At 40.9% G+C, this 23,324-nt stretch overlaps 2 protein-coding genes and 1 long non-coding RNA gene across 3 annotated transcripts; 1 reads left to right on the top strand and 2 right to left on the bottom strand.

The window, feature by feature from the left end:
• Nucleotides 1-5,813: 5,813 nt before the first annotated feature.
• Nucleotides 5,814-16,428, bottom strand: LOC113025455 (TNF receptor-associated factor 2-like). The gene is made up of 11 exons (XM_026173186.2): nucleotides 16,172-16,428; nucleotides 14,404-14,613; nucleotides 13,496-13,574; nucleotides 13,006-13,104; nucleotides 11,923-12,084; nucleotides 11,736-11,810; nucleotides 11,287-11,361; nucleotides 10,078-10,650; nucleotides 9,307-9,484; nucleotides 8,963-9,111; nucleotides 5,814-8,798 (listed from the first exon to the last, which is right to left on the bottom strand). The coding sequence occupies exons 2-11, from the start codon at nucleotides 14,589-14,591 to the stop codon at nucleotides 8,580-8,582; spliced, it is 1,797 nt and encodes a 598-aa protein (XP_026028971.1). The 5' UTR covers nucleotides 14,592-14,613; nucleotides 16,172-16,428; the 3' UTR covers nucleotides 5,814-8,579.
• A 2,600-nt stretch (nucleotides 16,429-19,028) lies between these two features.
• On the top strand, nucleotides 19,029-23,188 carry LOC113025453 (uncharacterized). Its single transcript, XM_026173183.2, has 5 exons — nucleotides 19,029-19,354; nucleotides 19,590-19,756; nucleotides 19,879-20,077; nucleotides 20,177-20,267; nucleotides 22,726-23,188. Exons 1-5 carry the CDS (start codon nucleotides 19,223-19,225, stop codon nucleotides 22,926-22,928), a joined length of 792 nt encoding a protein of 263 aa, XP_026028968.1. The 5' UTR covers nucleotides 19,029-19,222; the 3' UTR covers nucleotides 22,929-23,188.
• LOC145429977 (uncharacterized) lies at nucleotides 21,358-22,727 on the bottom strand. Its single transcript, XR_013910337.1, has 2 exons — nucleotides 22,127-22,727; nucleotides 21,358-22,045 (listed from the first exon to the last, which is right to left on the bottom strand). It is a non-coding gene; the product is annotated as an uncharacterized LOC145429977 (long non-coding RNA).
• Nucleotides 23,189-23,324: the final 136 nt, after the last annotated feature.

Below are 23,324 nucleotides of genomic sequence, written 5' to 3'. Positions count from 1 at the left end.
CAATCACAATAGGAGACTGCTCTCAGGCTGTCTGTACAGTTGCTTGACCTCTTTTCAAGGGTAAATAAAAATCACAAAGACAACCTGGTTGTGTCCACCTCGATTTAATGCAGATTCCTACGACACCTTACCGGCAGGGTATGTGTTTATTTCCAAATTCAGGTATCTGTATTTAATTCAAACTGAATAGAAGTGGACAAATACATCTTTAATGTAAAATGCCAAACCATTTCTGTTAGGAAAAACACTACTCTTATTACTAAAGCTAGTGTCCATTCTTACAGTTTCACCTTAGAGTAGAAGGAGAAGCGGGAGGAAAAGCAGATTTTATATGTCAACAATTCCTTGATTTTCCATCTGTGTTCCTGTCACCCACTGAGAAGTAAGGACAACTTATATCACAGGTTCACATACTGAGGAGATATTTCCACACTGTGTTATGTTAGCAGTCCCAACTCTACATGTGGCTACATCCTGGTTGTTTCACCATCAGAATGCTTGTGCAACTACACAACCACAAAATGTAATTACATTTAAAATAAAGGTGCAAAATGTTGAAACTTTTGGCAGCACGGTGGCACGGTGGTCACAGCAAGAAGGTCCTGAGTTCAATTCCACCATCAGGCCGGGGTCTTTCTGTGTGGAGTTTGCATGTTCTCCCCGTGTTTGCGTGGGTTCCCTCCGGGTACTCCGGCTTCCTCCCACCGTCCAAAGACATGCAGCTTGTGGGGATAGGTTAATTGGATAATCCAAATTACCACTAGGTGTGAATGTGCGAGTGAAAGTGAGTGCGAATGGTTGTCTGTCCCTGTGTGTTGGCCCTGTGACAGACTGACGACCTGTCACGGCGGGGTGCGCCGATGTGTGTGGAAACAGGACCCAAAAGCAGATGACGACGAGGAGTAGTAAGGTTTTAACAGAAAGGTGAGGCTTTATTAGATGACGGCAGAAGTAAACCAGGAAACCAAAGTAAACTGACAAGACACTAAGAAACAAAATACTAAAACGGTACTGAGACCAAAACCTAAACTATGACTGTGGTGGAAAATAACAAGGAAAGACCATGACTAAGACTAATAATACATAACAGACGAAAACCGAAACTAAGACTGAGGTCAAATAAACAGAACCAGGCTAGAACTAGGGCAGAATAAACAGACGACCCGACAATGGCATGCAGAAAACAAAGGGCTTAAATACATACAAGAGGTGATCAGGGGAAGTGGAGACACATGGGGGAACAGCTGACTGACATAAACCTAATGACAGGACCAGGAGAGGAAAGCTAAATACAATGAACAAAGAACACATGACACTGTCAGAATAAAAACAGGAAATACTAAAACTAAACATGACAACACAACTTAACAGACCTAATACGTGATGAATAAATACAAAACCCCAAAACACAGAAAACCCAGGAACAATAACTGCCTAAACTAAAGGCAAATAGGAAATAACACAAACTAATAACATATCAAAAAATACAAAGAAAACTCAGAGTGCTGGGTCGGAGACCCAGCCTGTGACACGACCTGTCCAGGGTGTACCCCGCCTCTCACCCTATGACAGCTGGGATAGGCTCCAGCACCCCCCGCGACCCTGAAAAGGATAAGCGGAAGCGAATGGATGGAAAATGTTGAAACTATTTCAACAAAACCAGGAAATTAAATTATTCATGAGAGCAGTAATAGTTTCAATCAGACGTCAGATTTAAATGAACCAGCAATATGTTGTCAAAACTCCTGAACACCACAAACGCTTTTTGTGGGACCATCATTGCTGTCTCACCATAAACTGTATATAAAAGATGGACGTGGCAAATGCGAACTCATCTGATTGTGAATTCCCTTCCTGAAACCTCAGCTTCAGGATTTTGGTTATCACCATCTTTGTGTTTTGAAACCAGACCAGACATGAGGAGCTGTCATTACTGAGAAAAAACAATAATACTGTGGCTCATATTTGACAATTAACAACGCCTTAAAGGATACAATCATTAAATTATTGTCATGTTTTTCTCAGAAAAAAACACTTGAAATCCATAGACTTGTGCAAAAAGTCATAAACATATGCAGAATACAAACACAGTTTTGTAACTCTCCGTGTTGTAGCTATTTATCGTCACCAGGGGTTAAAAATATGTGGTACAACCTGTCTTTGGGCTACTCTAGTTTGTGCTGTTGTTCTGCTGCAAATACAAAGTGAGTTTTTAAAAATGATGGTTTTGGAGCCCTTCACACTGAAGAGTTGTGTAAGCAACCAATCAATGCAGAGTATCACTGCAAAGTCAAAATAAATGAACACACAACAGATAAACAGGTTGGATAGTAGCAGTCAAAGAAACAACAACTTTTAAAGGCCCTAAATCTGCCTATATATAGTAGTAGGAGGATATTTATACAAACAGAAAACAGATGACTTAGATTGACAAGGTGAACCAATAGGAATTGAGGATTCCATCAAATCTAAAAGGGACAAAACTGAGACATTTATATTACAGTGAAGGTGGCAGAAGCTAATTTTGCTAATTACTGCTGCTTCTAATGACTATACTAATGTCCTTGCGCTAATGGCCTACCCCCAAACTCACAGAGCATCGCAACACTGGAACTGCTGCACAAAAGCATGAATGATTGTTCTTTAAATTTCTGGCCATATTGCACAGTGAGCACAAACACCTCATATCTACTGTCAAGCATGTTGGAGGAGGGATGAAGCCATGGGCTTGTTTTAGGATACTTTGTAGTTACTGAGCAGGCCATGAACGTTTTTAACAGGCTTCTTTGCCATCCAAATAAAAACTAATTCCATATCACAGATGAAAATCCTAAACATAGCTAATTTGTTTTGTTGGAAAAACAAACCGACCGCTTTATATATATCACATAATGAATTATAATCACAGATTTATGTATGTGTTAAAATAAACAGATCTATATGCAGTGGGTTAAATTGCATTGGAGTTTGTAATATGATTTTAAAAAGACTGCAGAAAGTTTTTTTTACTTTCTGTGCTCAAGGTGTGAAGAAATAACTGAATGACTGTCCCCATCTTCACACACAGCCACATCCTGTCAAAGTAACCACTCTGCGTCAATTTACTTCCTTGACACCGTGTGACTCAGAGCTCATCAACCGCTTCAGATCACATTGATGACATAAGTAATATAACAAAAATAGATTTGTTCTCTTTTGCACGAAAGGTTACGCAAAAGGCACTCAGCTTTGCACAATGTACCGTGTGGGTCAAACTGTCCTGTGTACATAATTTACACCTAATGAAAATGTCCCAGGTGTTTACCTAAAGCAATGAAAGGCTTTATTCAAAGATAAGAGTCAGATCTAAATTACCCTGCCTGTTATAGTGCAATGATTGCTGCTAAGACTCTTATTCTTAAGGAGAGTGAAGAGCTCACATAGAGAAATTAACTGAAAGTCATATACTGCCCTCTAGTGAGCAGAGATCCACGTAACTTCTAGTACATTCAGGAACTTGCTTTTGGAGCAAGACATGATGAGTTTGCATTTAGGAAAACAATAATAATAAAAATTATTTTAAGATTAATTTAATAAATAATAATAAAAAATGACTCTGTTATTTCTGAGTGTGAATGAGGTTCTAGTTCTAGATGCATTGAGTTTTTCCTTTCCACTCACCTTTCTCACTCACTATGTGCTAGTAGACCTCTCTGCATTGAATCATATCTGTTATTAACCTCTGTCTCGCGTCCACAGCATGTCTTTATCCTGTCTTCCTTCTCTCACCCCAACCGGTTGCAGCAGATGTCTCCGCCCCTCCCTGAGCCTGGTTCTGCCGGACGTTTCTTCCTGTTAAAAGGGAGTTTTTCCTTCCCACTGATGGGAGGCGACTTTTGTTGCGATTTGGCGCTATATAAATAAAATTGAATTGAACTGAATTGAATAGTGAACCACTATAACTTTACTTTATACTGGTATCTCATCTGTTCACTCAGTAACAATGTTATCTGCTTATTTACTCTCAGGGATGAAGGAACTATTTCAGTACATGAAAGGTATGATTATCAGTATTTATTTAAATAGACGTATTTGATCTTAAATTTCATTTAAAACTAAGTTTGTTTGATCATCTACTATAGCTTACATTGCATTACCATCCTTCGCAAGTTATGCACCACACTTTCCATACTGTTATACTGTTAAATACTTTTAAAGATACAGTAAAGATACAGTTAGTTGGCTGTCTAACAGAACACTTCTTCTGAGCTGAAAAATGAAGCCAGTGTTCCTCTAGTGGCCACTTGAGGCTGGCTCCCAAAGGGATCTGACTCATTTAACTTAAATAGTTGTTATAAAATCTGTTATGCTGCTGAGTCGTTGGCCCAGGGTTTTGTGTTTGTCATTATGTTTATTATTATTATTATTATCTGATTTGATATTAATTTCTTCATGTATGTAGGTTTCATTCTCAGGGTCTCCAGTCCTAAGGTTTATTTCCTGTGTCGTCCCCGGTGATTTGTTCATGTCCCTGAGTTTGTATTATGAATTTCCTGTTTTACTTTGAAGGTCTGTGTCTGTTATCACTGTGTTCAGCTTGTGAATAAGGATCAGCTGTGCTTCCCTCCTGTGTGTCATTGCCTGATTACCTTGTGTGTGTGTGTGTGTGTGTGTGTGTGTGTGTGTGTGTGTGTGTGTGTGTGTGTGTATAGTGGGTTTTATTATGATTTCAGGTTTGCGCTTTAGTTTTCCCAGTTTAGGTTTCTTCAGTAGCTTCTCGTGTCTCATTGCCTGTTTTTTGTCACTCTGCCACTTGTAAATAAACTCTCACTCATATCATTAGTCGTTGCCTGCATTTTGGGTCCTTTCCTCCGACACCACACGCATCGCCCCGGCAGCCTTGACAAAATCATTCCAAAATGCAACAACAACGTGCAAAATCCAATTTAAAAAATAATGAACAAATATTCTGATAGAGTAGATTCTAAATATCAGCCTAAGAAAGTCTGCATAGCACAGGGAATAAAGGAACCAGCTTCCTTTAGTTGGAGACTAGGATAAACATGCGAAAGTGACTCAGCTCATCATGTAGCACAGGTTGTAACAACATAGTGAATGAAAGTCTGTTTAGGATTAATATGTTCACATGGAAGTGTGACTGTCCCTCTCTATTGAACTTGCAAAGCCAAACCGTTATCACAACATTTCTTCAGAAAACCCTTTAAAGCAAGTCTTTCTGTTGCAGATGGAAGCCCCAGTGCTTAACTGTAATTCAACAAGATAAAAATAAGCTGAAGAGAATTCTGATGAGAGTTTCTCTTTTTCGAAATCATTTCTCTTTTATTAAGTTAACAGCAGTTTTCAGCTTGAAACAGCAGTGCTTAGTGGCATCAGACAACCACTCCACACAGAGTGATCTCTACTGACGTGCAAATCCCCCTCCAGCGAGTCATAGTTGCTGTGTCTTTTACAGCTACTTGGTGTCCACTAGGCCTCACCTCTGTTAATTGTAGTCAATGAGCTCTCCTCTGTGTTTGCGCTGTCGGTGGCTTTTGGAGCATTGCGATCGGATTATCTAATGTAATGGGCTGCAGTGTTATAAGGACTTTCCAGTAGATTGTGCTTTAGTTCGTGTGTGTGAAAAGCTAGCATTTGATTAGCCTGTTGCTTCTCACTAACAAGGCGAGTCTCAGTGTTCCACCCATAGCACTTTATCTAGAATATCTATCCCTAAAAAATGGCAAGGCTGATTATCAAAATGCTAACTGAAGATTCAAAATGCTCTTTTTTCTATACTTTCTATTAAAGATGCACTTTAAAAAATCAACACAGGCTGAAACCACCACGCTTTATTACATACTGCATGTCCTTTTTTCAGCATAATACATCAATTATCAACATCAGAATATATATGGCTCTGATTTCAAGGTACATAAATCGCTCAACAAAATACCCTGTCTGGACAAACAAACGATAGAAAGTGCACAAAAAAAGTTGGTTCAAGTCAACTGCATCACAAGACAGAACGGCTGCTGTGTGTTTTTTGAAAAGGAAAACCAACTTAATTAAAGCTTACATTCAGAAACCTCATCTGAGGACATTTTAAATGGGACAGTATTAATCAGCTCCTCTGGTGCTTACAGAAGTAATGACGCCTCATATTAAAATCTCACACACGCATCTTCATAGAAAAATTAAATAGAAACATATTTGGCACCATATTTTAGCATAGAACATAAAATTCAACTTGCAGTACAACAGTGTTCATACATGGAGGTAATATTTGAGTTTGGCACATTACGAGAACACTTTAAAAAGTCCATGTAATCCTATTTTATTACATGCTCAGCCTTCACTGAAAGGTTTCTAAGATAAGAGTATAAACTCACTGTATGGAACAAGAATTCCTCAGCAATAAAATGATCTTTCTAAAAGCCCACAGAGCCAGTAATCCTCACAGATAGCTACTGACTTGTGATTTTCATGTTACTGATAAAATAGCATATGATTTATGACAAGGAAAGCACCATATTTCCTCGGAGAATTGGGTTGCGGTTCTTCGGTGCCAGAATGGGTAATGAAAACAAATGAGTCGAGCGTGACCTCTGTATAGCCTAACAGACATGATCATATATTGCACTCTAGAAAGAATCACAAGTCACAAAGGGGTTGTCCTGGCCTGTTCAAACCATCAAACAAAAAGTTGGTATATAGATATAGAATTAATAAGGTATTCAGTAATACTATGTTTATTATAACCTCTTGTGTATATTAACATTGATATATAGATTATTTCAACATTATGATATGAAAGATACATATTTATACATTGCTATGAATATAGGCAGCTGCTTCTGTTGAACGGAAGCGGCGCCAGATATAACATAATAACTATTCTACGTATTTTCATCCAAACAAATACAAATAAATGCATTCACACGTGGCCCACGAGGAAAGCCGCTGTGAAACTCCATAGTGAGTATGAATCGAAGCCTCCCATGCACAGAGAGGTTTCAATACAGGTCGAGACTGGTTTCCAAACAGGCCAGCGTGAACCTTAAAACCTCAGGATGCGTGCCGAAAAAGTGCATCCCAGTTTAACCAGAGTTTTTGTTCGATGTGTGGTGCTGTGGGGAAAATGGGTGAAAGAGCACGAAAAGGGAAAACGAAAAATTCGGGGGCTGCGCTGAACATCAATCTGCAACAATACAACAATACAATCTCTTGTCTCCATCCTCTCTACCTCCACACACATAGCTCATTTATATTTGCAGCGATATATATATATATATATATATATATATATATATATATATATATATATATATATATATACACACATATATATATTTTCACATGAGTATTCTATCATATAGCAGCAGAAACACATACGCACTGTATACTGTAAGGACAGAAAACAAGGAACATACTATTCCTTCATTTCGTGGAATCTGCGTTGACCTCAGTCTGTGGTGGGGCACGGTACTATGTGTTGAGATGTGAGCTAGTGAGCATATCCTTGGGAAAAACTCCAGCGATGTATGTTTGTCAGAGACAAAACCACATGTAAGTTTTACACCTCAGGCTTGACTGGCAAGCTGCCCTGACTCCTTGGTAACTCCACTGTATCTTCCACAGATGTACCAAACCACCAATCAGAACCACGACCCCCTTATTAGGAACAAATACGCAACACTGACTTTACATGTAAATAGCCTGGCTTCATAGACATGCAGGCAATGTCCACCATCACAGATGGATAAATCACTAACAAGTTTAATATCAAATGATGAAACTTTGTGAAGCTCAGTTGAAGAAAAAACCAAAACAACCCCCCCCCTCCCAAAAAAAGAGCATTTTTATACTTTATACTTAAAACTCCAGCAGCATGCATTTTGTTTAAAAGAAATGAAGAAATAAAAAGAAATGCCTGTAATCTTATTCATAACATAACTCCACGTTTGTCTATGCAAATTTACTCCACACTGGAACTGAGACGCTCACAATATCCACAATCTTTAAGAGGAAGCAAAATCTGCATCAAGCCACGCTCTAACTCTATTATAATTCTACCGCCAGCTTCACCAGAGTGATCACATAAAACACATCTACAGCCCTGCTCTAACACACTCTGCATGTTCTGCAACATCCCCCAGCCTTCGAAAGCAGGGGACGAAAAACAAAGATGCAGTTCTACCTTTTCACTCCCCTCTGCTTCTGCTCAACACCACTCTGACTACATCGCACTGCTGCCTGCTTCCTCTAACTGAAAACTCGCCTGCAGAACTGAAACGGCACTTTATCACCGTGGATGGTGATGCTGTGATGTCAAGAAAGTAAGTTTTGCACCCAAATGTACAGCAATGACGGAGGTGAGGGTTCTCACACAGAGACCACCAAGGTATAAGAATGCCTGCATCGTCTGGTCTGAGCAGCTACATGCAGCAGACTGTCGCAAGCATGTCTGTCTCCCCAAAGCTGCGGGGGACAGCAAGGTGCCCAAATGGCGCCCTGAAAGGGACCGCGACTGAGCCAAAATGAAGCCTTTAATGGTCAAAGAGCTGCCTGGTTGCCAAACTGTAACACCCAATGGAGGTCGTCTAGAGGCCGGTGAGGTCCACAATCGCCTTGATGAAGATGGTGTCGTCACGAATGTAAGTGTTCTTGCCATCGAGCTTAGAGAGCGGGCAGAAGAGTGGACAGCCGCTGGCGATGTTCATCTCGCTCACGGGTCTCTGGAAGGAGGAGGAAGTGACATCAGGTCGAAAGGCATCGATGATGTGCTCTCTGTTGCTCTGGTCCAGCAGCATCAGCGTAACCTGGAAGTCAAATAAGTAAGAGATTACTGTTGGGATAAAATAGGCAAGTTTCAGCAGAACAAACCTCATTGTGGTCCTTAAAGAAATAAGAACAACAAAAACAGTAGACTGGTCAACAACCAGAAGGGGATACTTGAATGCCTGCTTGTTTCTTAATCTTTTACCTTCTGGTTGAAGGGCCATTTAAGCAGGGCATCACTCAGCCCCCTCATCACCACAAAGAACAAGGACAAGTGGCTGCCACGCCCTGTCCCATCTCCATTAAGATAGATCCGTAGGCACATCTTATAGCCGTACTTGCTGGTATAGAAGGCTGGAAGAGAACAAGAAAGAGAACTAATTATTCGCACAAGACAACAACAGTTTCAACAATTTAGTAATAACTTTTTCAACGATTTTAATTTTGCAGGCATCTATTGCTGCTCTTCTCAAACCAGTTCACTGATCATGCTCCTGGTATTCTAGGCTGATGATTTTGGATCAACACCGTGATAATGCGCAGTGTTACCGGGCGAGAACATGGCAGGGGCTCGGCCTGCGATGGCATCTTGTCTCTTTTTGGCAAAATCTGAAATCCTCCAGATAAAGACGCCGTCAAAGGTGGTGGCGGACATTTCTCTCAGCCGTCCCTCCATCTCTGCGACCGTCAGGTCCTTCAGCCCCACAGTCCGCTCTAGCTGTCGCACCTGGAAAACAAACACATATTCATTAAATTGGATATTTTCCAGCAGTGACTGAACAGCAGCTGAGAGAATAACCAACTAAAAGTGCAGTAGTTTTGGTTGGTTTCACAAACATGCTCAGACATTACAAATGACTAATTCATATTAGCATCAATTCAAGGTGATCAACATCACTCTGCCTTTAAGGAAGAAACTACAAATATTTTGAAAAGACTGAGTTTGTTCAAAGTATCACTTTGAAGCATCTCCAAGCCTTTTCCTGTGTTTTCTAGGATTTTATAAATTGGCAGGCAACAAGTTTTCTCAAAGTAGCAGCCTTTACACACCGGAAGTGTAAAATCTGTGCAGGTATTTTGTGTGTGCTAAAAGTATTTTTTAGACTCGCCTATCCTTAAATCAGCCATTCACACCTTTTTTTGTATGCAAATAAACAGATTCAACCACAACCTAAGATCTCTCCAGGATTCTGGATTACATCGATACGGAAGAAAAAGTAATGGTGAATCTAAAAATGAACGGTCCATTGTTGTGTGTTCAGATTTGACTGAGTTAAAACTCAGAGAACAAGGAATGCTGCAGTCATGGCTCGAGCTTACCTTGTTGCTCAGAGCCTCGATCTTATCCTGGTCCAGTTTATGCTGACGGTTGCTGGCTTCCATGGTGGTGGCGAACCTCTCCACCTCTCTGTTCAGGACGCACACCACATTTTCAAACGTGCCAGCTTTGACTTCCAGTTCCGTGCACCTGCGCCCGAGCTCGGCCACCTTGGTTTTCTCGCTGTGAAGCTGGAGCTCCAGCGCTGCGCCCACGGAGCTGGGCAGAGGCGTGAAGGATGTGGACACAGAGAGAGTGGGAGGCAGAGTGGGAGGTGGAGGTAGAGGAACTGAAGCAGGTGGACCAGGAGGTCCAGAGCTGGAAGATGATGAGGATGCGGCGGCGGCGGCTCCCTGCACGGGAGGCCCAGAGGAGGTGGTGCTGAGCTGGGAGACTCTGGCCTCGAGTTCCTTGAGGGATTGTTGGAGTTCCACCAGTTTGTGTCCGGCTACTTCCAGTCCCTGGGGCTGTAGGCCCTCCATGCTAACTTTCATGCCCATAATGTAATGCAGCAGAAGATTGAGGTGCTCATAGGCATATGCGCGCTCATGGTCATGAATCTTTTCCTTCTCCACCTGCAAAAGTGCAACAGAAACCAGAAACAATATATGAATGCACAGAGTAATTACTGAAGTAAAGGAGAACGGTAAATCTAACATAGTCTTAACTCATTTGATTCATTCATTCACTCCTGTTTTTATTTTTTTAATTCAAAACATCTCTCACTAAGAATATATAATAGTCTACTGTCTACTATTAGCCGTTTACTAGCTTGTCCCGTTGAGTATTAGCAGCATTTTTTTAAACTTCCACTGTGTTTTGTGTGTTTTTGTGGCGGTTTTCTATTTGCTGGTGTTTTCCTAAGTTGCAGTGACCTCTCAAGGCCACGATAGTTTTTCCAATAACAATTTCAATCCCAAACATTACAATGAATAACACTGCTAACCAAACTGGCTAACTAGCACTTGTGTTTTTAAAGAACTAAGCAGGATGGTCATCCTTAATGCTCAAACTTTCAAAACAATAGTCCACAAACCAAATTGTGACATCACAGTGGCTCTGTTCATCTTTTATATACAGTCACTGGAAAAAAGATACCTCCTCACTCCTCCTCATCTTGGTTCAGATGATGTTTTCTCTCCTATAGTCTCGAATCTGACTGTGTGCTCAAATACTGAATTTGTTATTGAGAAAACAATCGGGCTACTTACAGACATATCGCATCCCACCACATGAAATCGACATGGAGTTCTGAATTTGCTGCAGAATTTGATATGGTCCACATACTGGGAAGCAAAAGAAATAAAATAGTCAATTTCTCACAATCGATATAAATGATTTTCCATCTGCTGTGTATTAACAGCGAGTGATGAATCAGTTGTGTCTTTTTCTTCTTATATTTGTTACTTTGTATCTTGTGACATTTTACATATTGCATCTTCAAATTTGTTTGATTAGTCTTAATATCTTCAGTTTCTTTTTTATTAAACATAAGTAAACATGACAAAGTACATTCATTATTTTCAGAAGCTCAGTTGCATACTCCCTGCCATCACATTTGATTAGTGAAAAAGAGAATGTACAGCAGCTACATGGCCTATGGTCAGTTTTACACCATAAAAGTTTTACAACCTTTTCTGCACGTTGGTCTCAGATTTACCTTTTCTCTGGGTATTTTCTTCTTGGCACAGCCTTCACAGATCATCGGGTACTTGGGGCAGATCTCATCATGAGCCTGAAAAAAACGAAAAGGCAGCAGCGTTTCTTTTAATGCCACACAAATAGCTGCTCTGATCTGCCGCACAGGCCCCGACGAGCATCTTTGGTCTAAATAAATCATTTCCAACCTTGATATTCTTAAAGTGGAACGGCTCCTTGCAGTACTTGCAGTTGAGCGTCCTCTCAGGGCACTCTCGCTCATTATGGCGCTCCTGTTCATTGAAGCGGATTCGTTCTTTGCAGGAGGGGCAGGGGATGATCATGAACTCGCACTTCCCCTCGTGGTTCATCTGTGGAAAGTGGGAGCTTATGCTGAGGTGCTGTGGCAGAATGGTAACCTCTGTTACCTGGGAGGCTTATTTGTCTACGTACAGAACAGCGCTGTAGCTTTAACAATGTTAGATGTTTAGAGTCTTATCCTTCACGCAACACTAGCATTCTGTAACAGGACGATGAGTCCAAAGGTAAAAACCACAGCTATAAAGAACCATCTTCAGCCACAAGAAGGAGAACAACAGCTGCAGATGTTACGGCCCCCAGAGACCAAAGAAAAACATGCAAACACAATTTCCCACAAAGAAACTGGTAGATATAAAGACAGGAAATGTGGCAGCAATATGTTTACATAATGTATGCATTTGTCTAAAGGCAGCTGCTGGACATGTGATACGGAGGAGACTAGATTTAAGTTGTTTAACTTGATTGTGCTTTTTCAAATCTAAACAACAAGCTGTACAAGTTTTATTTGCACCGTGGCCATTATTCCCATTGAACTTCATCCACAGCTGCGAGGTAGTCTACTGGAACCTGCCTGCAACACCCAAACAAACCAGAAATTTGGTGTCCCTGTATTGATGCAATGTCACAATTTGTGATACTATGCTTTATCGATTTTTCCTCCCACTTCTTGAAAGCAGTAGAAATATCTGCTCTGTTTGCACATTCCCACGTTATCCAAATGCCTCCTTTACACCGTTTCATAAATGCACCAGCCTCATTTCCACCTCCCACAGGCTGCTGTAGAAACTCTGTTAAACATCTGTTTGCAATCCAGATTATGGTTGCTCAAGAAGAGCGCCAAGGCTGCTTTGTCTCATGCACACAGTACTCTCCATGCAAGGCGGGGCTAGCGAGCGTTTCAAAGTGACAAAGACAAAACATTAGGCTACCTGGTTACTGAAAAACAAGTGAAGGAAAAAAAGCCGCCTCACCTCGTACTCCTTTATACTTCCTTTCCAAGTGCAGCTTTCATTGATACAAACAGCTGGCAGATTTTCAACTTCCCTTCGAACCGCATTGTCTGGAAAAGCCTGAAAAAAACGAGAGAAAATAAAAAGGGATCTGCTGTTGAGCTGCATCTGTGAAACGCACGTCCAGCTGCTGTGTTCATCAGTGTCAGAAAAGCTGCACATTCAACACATGCACGCAGTTACTTTACTGTAAGTTTACATATGATTTAATTTGGTGACGATTATATTATCTAAGCATTAGCTGAAACTCATAATCACCAGCATCATCACGCTGCTGTTACTACTGCACAGACTGCACATGATGTAAACGGGGCAACACGCAGAGCTCACGTCAGACATATTTTAACTTCAGAAGCTTGTTTTCTGCTCTTTTTCTTTTAATCTTTCACCAATTCAAATCAAGGTGATTCGTTTCATTTTTTAAAAAGTAATCGAAAAAAAGAGTACTCACACATCCTTGTTTTAAAATCGAGGTAGGGTCCTCAAAAATATCCTCTTTGATGCAAGCATTGCATTTCTGAGGTCCATTACTGCAATTAAACAACAACATAGCCAATAATTTATGCTACTGACATATGCTATGACAACTTAAATTATGAGTTAAAGATTTAGCTGCTGATTTATATGCACTTTAAAGATATTAATAATATTAGCAGCTCCCGATCATGTTTGTGCTTTTGGTGCATTTTTTAATGTACTTTATCAGAACAGTAATAGAGTCAGTTCATGGTTATTTATGCTAACATTCTGTCCACTGGGCTCATGAGTAAAAATCTAGCATTTTATGCCATGTTAGGCAGGATTCTGTCCTACAGCCGACCCATCCAGCCTATGGAAGAACACTGCAAATCGAGCTCGTTAGCTTCAGCTGATTACTTTCAGCTCCACGCCCTCATCCAAATATGATCAAGTCTCTGTCATCGAAGATATTTTACAGAGATGCATCAATGGTGTCAAAGCAAAGAGATCCACTCAAAAAATACTGAACCGCTGACAATGTGGTTTTACAGCTTTTGACAAAGAATAAGCAACACACAAAGAATCAGTGACACATCAGTCTCCCACTTCAGTGGGACACTAATAACACTAATCCAGTGTAAGCACTAATTTATTACCAGTTGAGCGCTAATTACTGCTGGAATTAAATAGTGCTGGATTAGAATCATTTAAGTAGTAATTAACTTTTTCATTTCTCTTAGCCCGATAGAAGCTCTAAAAGCAGCTCCCTGAAACTGAACAAAGGAGAATGAGCAACATTACTATATATTAAATGATTAAAGTTTTTTTTTTTTTTTAATCTAAATATTTACAATCACTTCCAAAGCACTTATTTTAGCCTTTGGCCATTCCACTCCTCACCTCACAGTCCTGTTAAAGCAGTAGGAACAGAAGCGATGTCCACACTGGGCTTGGAAAGGCCGTCTGAGGATATTGTGGCAGCAGTTGCACAGGTGTTTGTCCTCCAGCTTGTTGCCCAGGATCTTCTTGGGGAAGCCGGGCTTATTGCTCTCCATGGATGAAGGAGGGGACGGTTCCTGTGTGGCCATGGTGTCTGTTCACACGTCACACCTAGGAAACAAGCGAAATGTCAAGCCTGGGAGGTGCAACAGTTTCACTTTCAGAGTCCATTTGGATTGTCATTGTTTTTTTTAATCACACCCAAAAGGGAACCAATACTCTACATCTTTAAAACCAAGTTTCAATATTCATATGGCCATTAAAAGTCCAGGATTGCATTTTCTGGTTGGTATTTAACCCATGCCTTCATATTCACATTCATTATCCTTTTGATTAGCCACAAATTTAAAACCACCTGACAGGCCAAGTGACTAATAGAAGTTTTCTCATTGGAATACAATGGCATTTACATGGATGTTACTTTGTTACCTTTATACTGTGGGTGCTGTTGTTACTTTTAAGTAATAAAAGTGTCTTTCAGGGCAGCACAGTGGTTAGCACCATCACCTCATAAGGTCCTCTCTCTGTGTGGGTTCAGTGTGTTCAGTCAGTGGTGTACTGCCAAAGTCCAAATACAGGGTTAACCGGTGATCCTAAATCAGCAGTAAATGTAAGTGATTGTCTGCGTTCCCCCTGTGACAGACGGGCAACCTGTCCAGGGTGTATCCTACTTCTTGCTATATGATGGCTGAGGTAGACTTAAGCCCAACCAATCCAGCGGATGGATAAATAGGGGAATGAACAGGTGGACGGATGGAAACATTGTTTTATTTTTATTCCAAGCACAATAAGATTTATATAAAATCTTAGGATTTTAACTCATTGACCTAAACGTTTGGTGGACGCATGGACTAGAATTACTGTAACCAAAAAATCTGAAGAGTTTTATGATGTGAGTGTATTTCAGTGGCTTTGCTATTAAACAATACAAATATAACTTTAATGCTGTACTTTTGAATTCAGATAAACTAATTAATACAGTGTTAACTATGGCTTACTGATGTTTGCACGGCTATTAAAGCTATTTAAAATGAAGGAAGCATTGCTGTTTGATCTATAAAATGTCAAAAATAGTGAAAATCGTTTTAGACTGTCCTGAAGTCCAAGGCAATGAAATTTAAAATAGCTTGCTCAACAATAGAAAAGCAATCCAGCACGGCAAATAAAAGCTGGCAGCTTGAAAACTATTGCAGAGACCCAGTATAATGTTTGGGACCCCTGGGTTTCTGGGGCTCTGGAGCAGCTGTGATCCAGAGCTGGCTGGCCTTCTTCTTGACATGACTACATGATGCTCATGTGTGTGGCAGAGCATCACAGGCCAGCTGGAAGGCCCACACCCTTTGTTTACATTTCCACTCCGCATCCACGGCTCCTTGCTGCTCACTTGGAACAAAGTGGCGAGGATCGTGTCTCTCTCTCTAGTCCAGCAAACACGCGCTCAGCTCAGCCTGCCCAGTAACGATGCTGACAAATGGCACATCCATTGTCTCTGCTCTCCTTCCCCGTCGCTGTTGCTAAGCTATCAGCATCCGTTAGTCAGAAGTAGTACCCAGCATACCGCCACGCCCCTTTGAAATCTCAGGCTTGCTGCCTGCAAGAGACCATTTACTGGAAAAGCCTTTTTTCCCCTTTGGCGAATGCTGTTGCAATCAGCAGAGTTTGGACTCACCAGCGATTTATTCTAAGCTGTCATCGCGTGCAGAGGCTGGGAGATCACCTTTCCTGGTCGCAGGTTGACGCTCGCGCTCTGTGCCGATATTATATGTGGTTTTGCAGCCGGCTGGAGGTGTTTTCTTGAACCTTAGCCACATAATATAGATGTGGACCCCAAGCGCGATGGCTGTTATTGTCCAATATCGCCATTGCACTTTCAGATTGGGCGTTACGTCATGCGAGGGGCTGAACGCGGGTTGAGAGGCAGACGAGATGTAGAGGCGTCCGAGTCATTGGTCCACAATCCAGAGGAGGCGGGCTGCTCTGCTGCCGGAGACTGTAATGTAATGGGCCCGTTTACACTGGCCGCAAACAGTGACGTCGGTACCATTTATTCCAGAGCTGAGGGCGCGAGTACTCCCTGCAGTATTCTCCTGAACGGCAGGTGTCGCTGTTTAGACACACCCGCCACAACAGCGCTGGTGTGCGTGTTTGCTCATATGACTGTTGTGTTTTTTCTCTTTATGTATTATTGTAGTCTACCTTATCATATAAAGCGCGTTGAGGCGCCTGTTGTCGTGATTTGACGCTGTATAAATAAAATTCAATTGAAATAGGAGGTGAAATCCGCAGTGGCGTGTCTAGAAAATTTTTGTTGGGGGGGCCAGGTAGGGGCACAGATTTGGAGAAGGGTGGCAGATGTAATTGGCAGATAATGTTAAAAACAATTCTACCAACCGTTAACCATAATTCAATAACCCTGTAAACCTAATAACCGTAACCTTATTAGAATGAGATTTTAACCACTACGGTGCAAAGTGTTTAGATACTGTGTTGATTAAGTACAAGAGATACAATCAGTCAGTGTTTATTCAGCATTCAAGGACATCAATATTTGCATAGTATTTTTACTGACATGTAGTGCACATGTGTTTTGGGCAAAAACATTTTTGAATATTAAAATACGAACATTTTTAACATACAATTGGCAAATTAGCCAATTCCAATGCAAAACCAATGCCTGTTTAAAAAAAAAAAAGAAGATAATCTTCTCACAAACTGGTGTTTGATTTTGAAACAGGAAAAAAGTGGAGAAACAACTGAAAAGACTAACATTTGAATAAAACCTGAAAGCAAGTAAATACTTTATATGCTGCCTTACTTTGGTAATATTGAGAACAACACTGGCTGATGATGAAATGCAGTCAGCTGGCATGGTGACACTGCCAGTATTAACCTGCAGGGCTGGACTGGGACAAAAAATTGGGCATTTTCACTACAGATTGGCCCACCAGGTATTAAAGCCATAAAGCCTTTGAATGAAAACAAATGCTGTTGTGACAGTGATGTACAGTCTTTTTGGTATATGTATGATTTCTATACATTTTACGTCAGATAAAAACTTTCTTCGCAAGATTCAGATAATTATTTAATAAAAGCTAGATATTTTAAATGAGAATAAAAAAGAAAAGTATTTCTTTATGCCCTCCTCTCCCTGTTAATGCCCTACCTGGCCCCCTGGCAACACTTTGCTAGACCCGCCCCTGCACAGTTACCAGCTGTCAGCTACATAAAAAAAGGATCCTGGTGTTATTTATCTCTCAGAAACAGTTCATAACTTCAACTCATTCATGTCACCTAAAAGGTAAACCTGTTTCTCCATCACCTGTTCAGCTCTGATGATTCAGTAAGGACATCTCCTGGTTTCATCTTCATGTTTCCCTCTCACCACATATCCAAACCGACATCATGACCAGCAGCTTTACAGCTTTACAGCTGTGGCTCCAGCAAACATTCTAACTAAATAAATTCTAACAACAGCTGATCAAGCTTAAACGTGCTGCTGCTGTTTAGCGCGACATCTGCTGGTTTCCTCTTTCTGGCTCAAAGTGGGTGATAAACAAACAAGAGAGACGATCAGCTGATCATTGATCAGTTTCATGATTGAAGTAGCAACAGGAGAGAGAGGAGAGATAATGAGAGGAGAAGAGGCAGCTGTGCAGCGTAAAGACAGAATAACTCCAGTTTTGTGTCTTTTTCCATCCTAGCTGAAGTCCGGGACAAACTGCGTCTCTTCTCAGCTCAATACCAAACGCGTAATATTTTCTATGAATGAGGGACCATTCCATTTTTAAGGAGCTGTTGGCAACTCTACTAACTAACCTTATGAATAAAATAAAGTTCACTATCAGTAACATCATAGCAACCGAACATCTGTATAAACTTGTCATGCTAGCTCACACAGTATGAGGTATTGTAACTGACTGTAAAAAGTCAGCACAACGAAAATAAACTCCACCTAAACTTGGTTTATATCTGACCCAGATAGACTGCAGGTCATAACTTCTTACCTGAAGTTCAGTTCACCTGACACTCGGACTGGTGGCCGCCTCGGCGGCTCTCCTCCTGCTTCCCCTTCCCTCATCCACCTGCTGGCCTCTGTGGAAGCCCTGCCATAGCCACCACCAAACAACTGAGTTATTTTTACACATCGACCTGCATCTTATAACTCATAACTCTTATGTTAAGTGGGGGAACTTGCACAATCGGTGGCTAACTAAATACTTTTTTGCCCCACTGTACACTCACTGGCCAAATTTTTGTTAGATACACCTGTTGAGCTGCTCATTAGGTCAAATACCTAATCAGCCTATCACATAGCAGCAGCTCAGTGCATTTAGGCATGTATACATTAATAAGATGACCTGCTGAAGGTCAAAGGGGATTTAAATGACTTTGAACATGCATTGTTGTTTGTGTCGGACAGGCTTGTCTGAGTATTTCAGAAACTGTACAACCATCTAACCGGTTTATAGAAAATGGTCTGAAATGGAGGAAATCTCCTGTGAGCAGCACTTCTCTGGGAAAAAATCACTTGTTGGTGCCAAAGATCAAAAGCGGAATGAGCAGATTACTTACAGCTGTAAGGAAAGCAACATGAACTCAAATACCCACTTACTTCAACCAAGTTATCAAGAAGAGCACCGCTGAAAGCACAATACGTTGAACCTCGAAGCTGATGGCCTAGTGTCACCTGCTGGATAGAGGTGAAAACACAAAGCAAACAATGTCTCTTTCATCTGTTTCACAGCATGCACGGGAACTGGAAACTCGCCGAAGGGAGGCAGAGGAGAGAGAGCGGAGGAAGCAGAGGGAGGTGCAGCTGGAACTGGAAAGACAGCTGAAAGAGGCTGTGATGGTAAAAAAAAAAGTTTTCCACTTGACACCAATTATGTACAGAGTCTTTTCTCCTTGACTTTGATCTTTGAGAACTCCAGCAAAATGTTGACTGTCATTATAAAATTCACACCTAGTCTTTAATGATTTGGAAAAATGGTTATGACAGTCCAGGAAAAGGTAATTCAGGAATAGGTCAGTTTATACCGCTCTGTTGGTGCATCTGTTTATGTAGCTGTGTGTGTGTGTGTGCATAGATAAAAGACAGCATGCAGGCTGAGATGCAGGTGAAGGAAAAGGAGGCTGAACAACAGAAGAAGAGGATCAGGGAGCTGGAGCTGACACAGCAGCAGCTGGAAGTTGCCCTTAATATGGAGATCCAGGCTCGGCTGGAGGAGGAGAGGGCCAGACTGGAGCTTGAGCGGTAACAATGGATTTCTAACTCTTATTATGGCCCTTTATTATTTTATTTGTGATGGAGATCTGAGATATCCATGAGAAGTATTAACATTTTCAGTTGCTTCTTCCCTTTTTCCCCTCCTTCAGGTTGCTGCAGGCTGAAGATGAAAAGAGGAAACATTTCCAGCTCCTCCAGGAGCAGCAACGTACAATGCAAAACCTCAGCCCCATACAGGAGCTGTCAGATGGCAGTCCCGATGAGGACACCCCCTCAGCCCTCAACTCTGCCTCTCAGGAGCTCCAGGATCTGCAGGCATCTCGCCAAAGAAGTCACCAGCGTCTGGAGGTGAACAAGTTTGTTTTGACTGGCTTTGTGAGCAGCATCTTATTTAGTGCTCTTCTAAAACAACACTGATGAAGATGCCTGCATGATTTTTGTTTCCAGGAGGTTCAGGAGAGGCTGAGGAATGCCAGTCAACAGGTACGGCACTGGAACATCCAGCTGAACCGACTGATGACCCCCATTACTCCTGCAGGTGCGGTATTCACTTTGCCTCTTTGCAGCACAGACTTCTGGAACAGAGTGTTAGTATAGTTAATAACAGTGTAGACCAGGGGTGTCAAACTCAAATACACAGTGGGCCAAAATTCAAAACTGGATCAAAGTCGCGGGCTAACTTTAATATTTATTGAAATATATTTATTCCTCCAGATATAAGAATGAATCTTTTCTTATGGACTCAAACACATTTTGCTGAAAAACTGAATATGGAACAAGCAAAGCTTAATACTAAACAATATATATATTAGCTGTATAATACCAGTAGGCCAGCTCTAATAGTAATTTGGTATGGCTTCGCGGGCCAAATGTAATTAGGTTGCGGGCCAAATTTGGCCAGAGTTTGACACCTATGGTGTAGACCATATAATCTGTCAGATAATTGCATTAAAATGCTACAAAAGGCACCTACCCCCAAACATGTCAAGAGATTCATTCAGTGACTTGAATGAAAGAATCTGACTCACCTCAAGTTAATTAAAATTAAAAATAAATCTTATTATGATTTAAACACGGAAATCTTAAAACGAAAAATAAGCGCATGCACAGTTGTTACAGGCTGCAAACATGTTTTATACTGCTTTGAAGTCTGGGACAGCATCATAAGAGGCATAACTGATCTCACCATAGTCCCATGAAGACTCAAGATGAGTGTTTTCACGACTGCCATCTTGGTGTTTTGAAATCAGGCATGATGAATGAAGGGAAGAACTGTCTGTTAAGGTTCTCAGTCGTTCAGGTCATCGTAGTCTAAGGAGCTTGGAAAGAAAAGCATCTGGACTTCTTTAAGTTTCTTGAAGAGCATTTCACCTCTCATTCAAGAAGCTTCTTCAGTTCTCTGAAGAAATTCTGAACTGAAGAAGCTTCTCAGATGAGAAGTGAAACATCTTCAAGAAACTTAAAGAAGTCCAGATGCTTTTCTTTCCAAGCTCCTTAGACTGTAGTTAAACTTCACACACTGGACTTGTCAGTCACACATCCTTCGCCAGTAGGCATTCCCAGAATGATCTTTCCCCTTCTGACGCTTAGAATGACCAAATATGTGCAAAATGGACAATTCCACATGCCACCATGTCAGTCTTTTATTAAATATGACATGAAACAAATGACTGAGCCATTAAATTTGTCACAAAGGTGTTCACCTAATTCCAGGCAAATGGAATAGACTTCTATGGGACCATAAGTCTTTTTGCACTTTGACATTTGTTTTACTTTTCAGATCTGTAACCTATAACTTTTATACTGTATGTGTTTTGATCATAGGAGTCTACGGGGACTTACTTACTTTTAGCACGTTTAGCAGTTGATGTTGGCTTCTTTTTTCAGTACTGGAGCTTCCTGCTCATTGAAGACTTTTCTAAAAGGAAATGCTTAATCCAAAATGGCGTTTTAAGGGCTTGGATTAATGTCAATTTCAGCAAATATTCTTTCTTATGTTAAAAGAACATGGATCTCTGTCAGTGATAACTTCTGACTTTATAACTCAAATTTTAAGAGAGAGCTTCACTGCTAAGCTCTCATCTGTGTGGGTGTCACGGTTCGCTTGAGGACTCACACGCAGGACTCAGAGGCACAGTCTGTATTTATTACAGTTCCACCAGGTGTATATACAAACAGTGCAGGGGATAGTGCTATATACAAAGCGGTGACAGGGAAAAGGCTCTGGGGAAATCCAGGTAGGGAAAAGACACTTGCTCCTCTTCTGACTCTCTCTCCAAACACCGCTCGGGGGATGCAGAGTCGGGTCCAGGGGATCTATGTACAGAAGGAAACACACGTTAGAGGTTTTGCACAGGGAAGCAAAAGAGAACTTGCTCAGAGCCGGGCTGCACTGACGCGAGTCACACACAACGATCCAGTGATGAGTAGAAGCCACTCCCTGGCTTAAATGCTGGCTGCACTGATGAGGCCCAGGTGTTTCCTCCTCAGAGGGGCGTGGGCCGAGGGCGTGAACCCACCATGAGTTCCGCCCTGGCGAGAGAGAGAGAGAGAACACTACTAGTCAGCGGCCTGCTGATCCCCTGGCCGTGACAGTGGGGTTCAAATCCCTTATTCAGATTAAGATTTTATGTGACATTACATTGGCAAAAATTAAATTTACTTGAATAATGTGAGTATTGGAGTAAGTACTTGAGTAGTTTTTGAATAACTTTAATTTTGTAATGTGCATATTTTATGAATAATGATGTTTCAACACTTTAATCTACTGAATAAGTAAGAATTAGACTTAATAATCTTTTTACTTTAAAAAGGGAAATTGTGTACAATCTTTTATTCTCCAAAATGCACATAATAAAAATGTTTTGGGGAATGTATATGCTTTTTAAAAACCAATTGCTTCTTACTTGATGCATGCTATAACTTTCAGCAAAACTGAACTAAAATTTGTTAACAAGCTTACCAAATAAGAAATGTTTTGTGAATTTTCTTTGGAGAGCGACTGGAAAGCCGGCTGTTATCAAAGCCCACATGCCCTAAAAAGGAGGACGCGCTGGCCAGTAATGAGTTCATCACTAAGTTTAAGATAAGAGTTGATCAGAATAGAGGCGATGATGAAAGTCTGGAGCATCAGTTGGAGGCTGCCAACCTGTCTGATGAATCGTTCGAGGCCCAGACAGAAGTCAACGGACAAATATGATCACAGACATTTTAAAAACGCGAGTTGAGAGTTAAGGGGGAAAAATATTGTAATAAGTATATATTTGAATTGCACACTAAGATATAAAGTGATGGCAGCGAGCACAGTGTTGCAGGATTTAATTAAAAACACATCTGACTAAGACCAACTGAAATTTAGAGTTGTGTATAATAAAGTTTATTCATGATTAATAAAACAAATCTGTAATAATTTTCTTTCTCTTTTGTCCATCTGAATCTCGCTACAGCTTAAATAAAAGAAAAGAATGTGTTTTGAATATATTAAACTATTCTCTCTTTCTTTTTTTCTTGGTGGGTTTTCTTTTGCAATCAAACGCAACATTATACAATTATATAGTATAGTAAGAAATATCCTTTAACTTAATTTAGTATTTGT

This window comes from Astatotilapia calliptera, chromosome 7, assembly GCF_964374335.1.
Source record: "Astatotilapia calliptera chromosome 7, fAstCal68.1, whole genome shotgun sequence".
Taxonomy (NCBI): domain Eukaryota; kingdom Metazoa; phylum Chordata; class Actinopteri; order Cichliformes; family Cichlidae; genus Astatotilapia; species Astatotilapia calliptera.
This window is presented reverse-complemented; position numbering and strand designations above follow the sequence as displayed.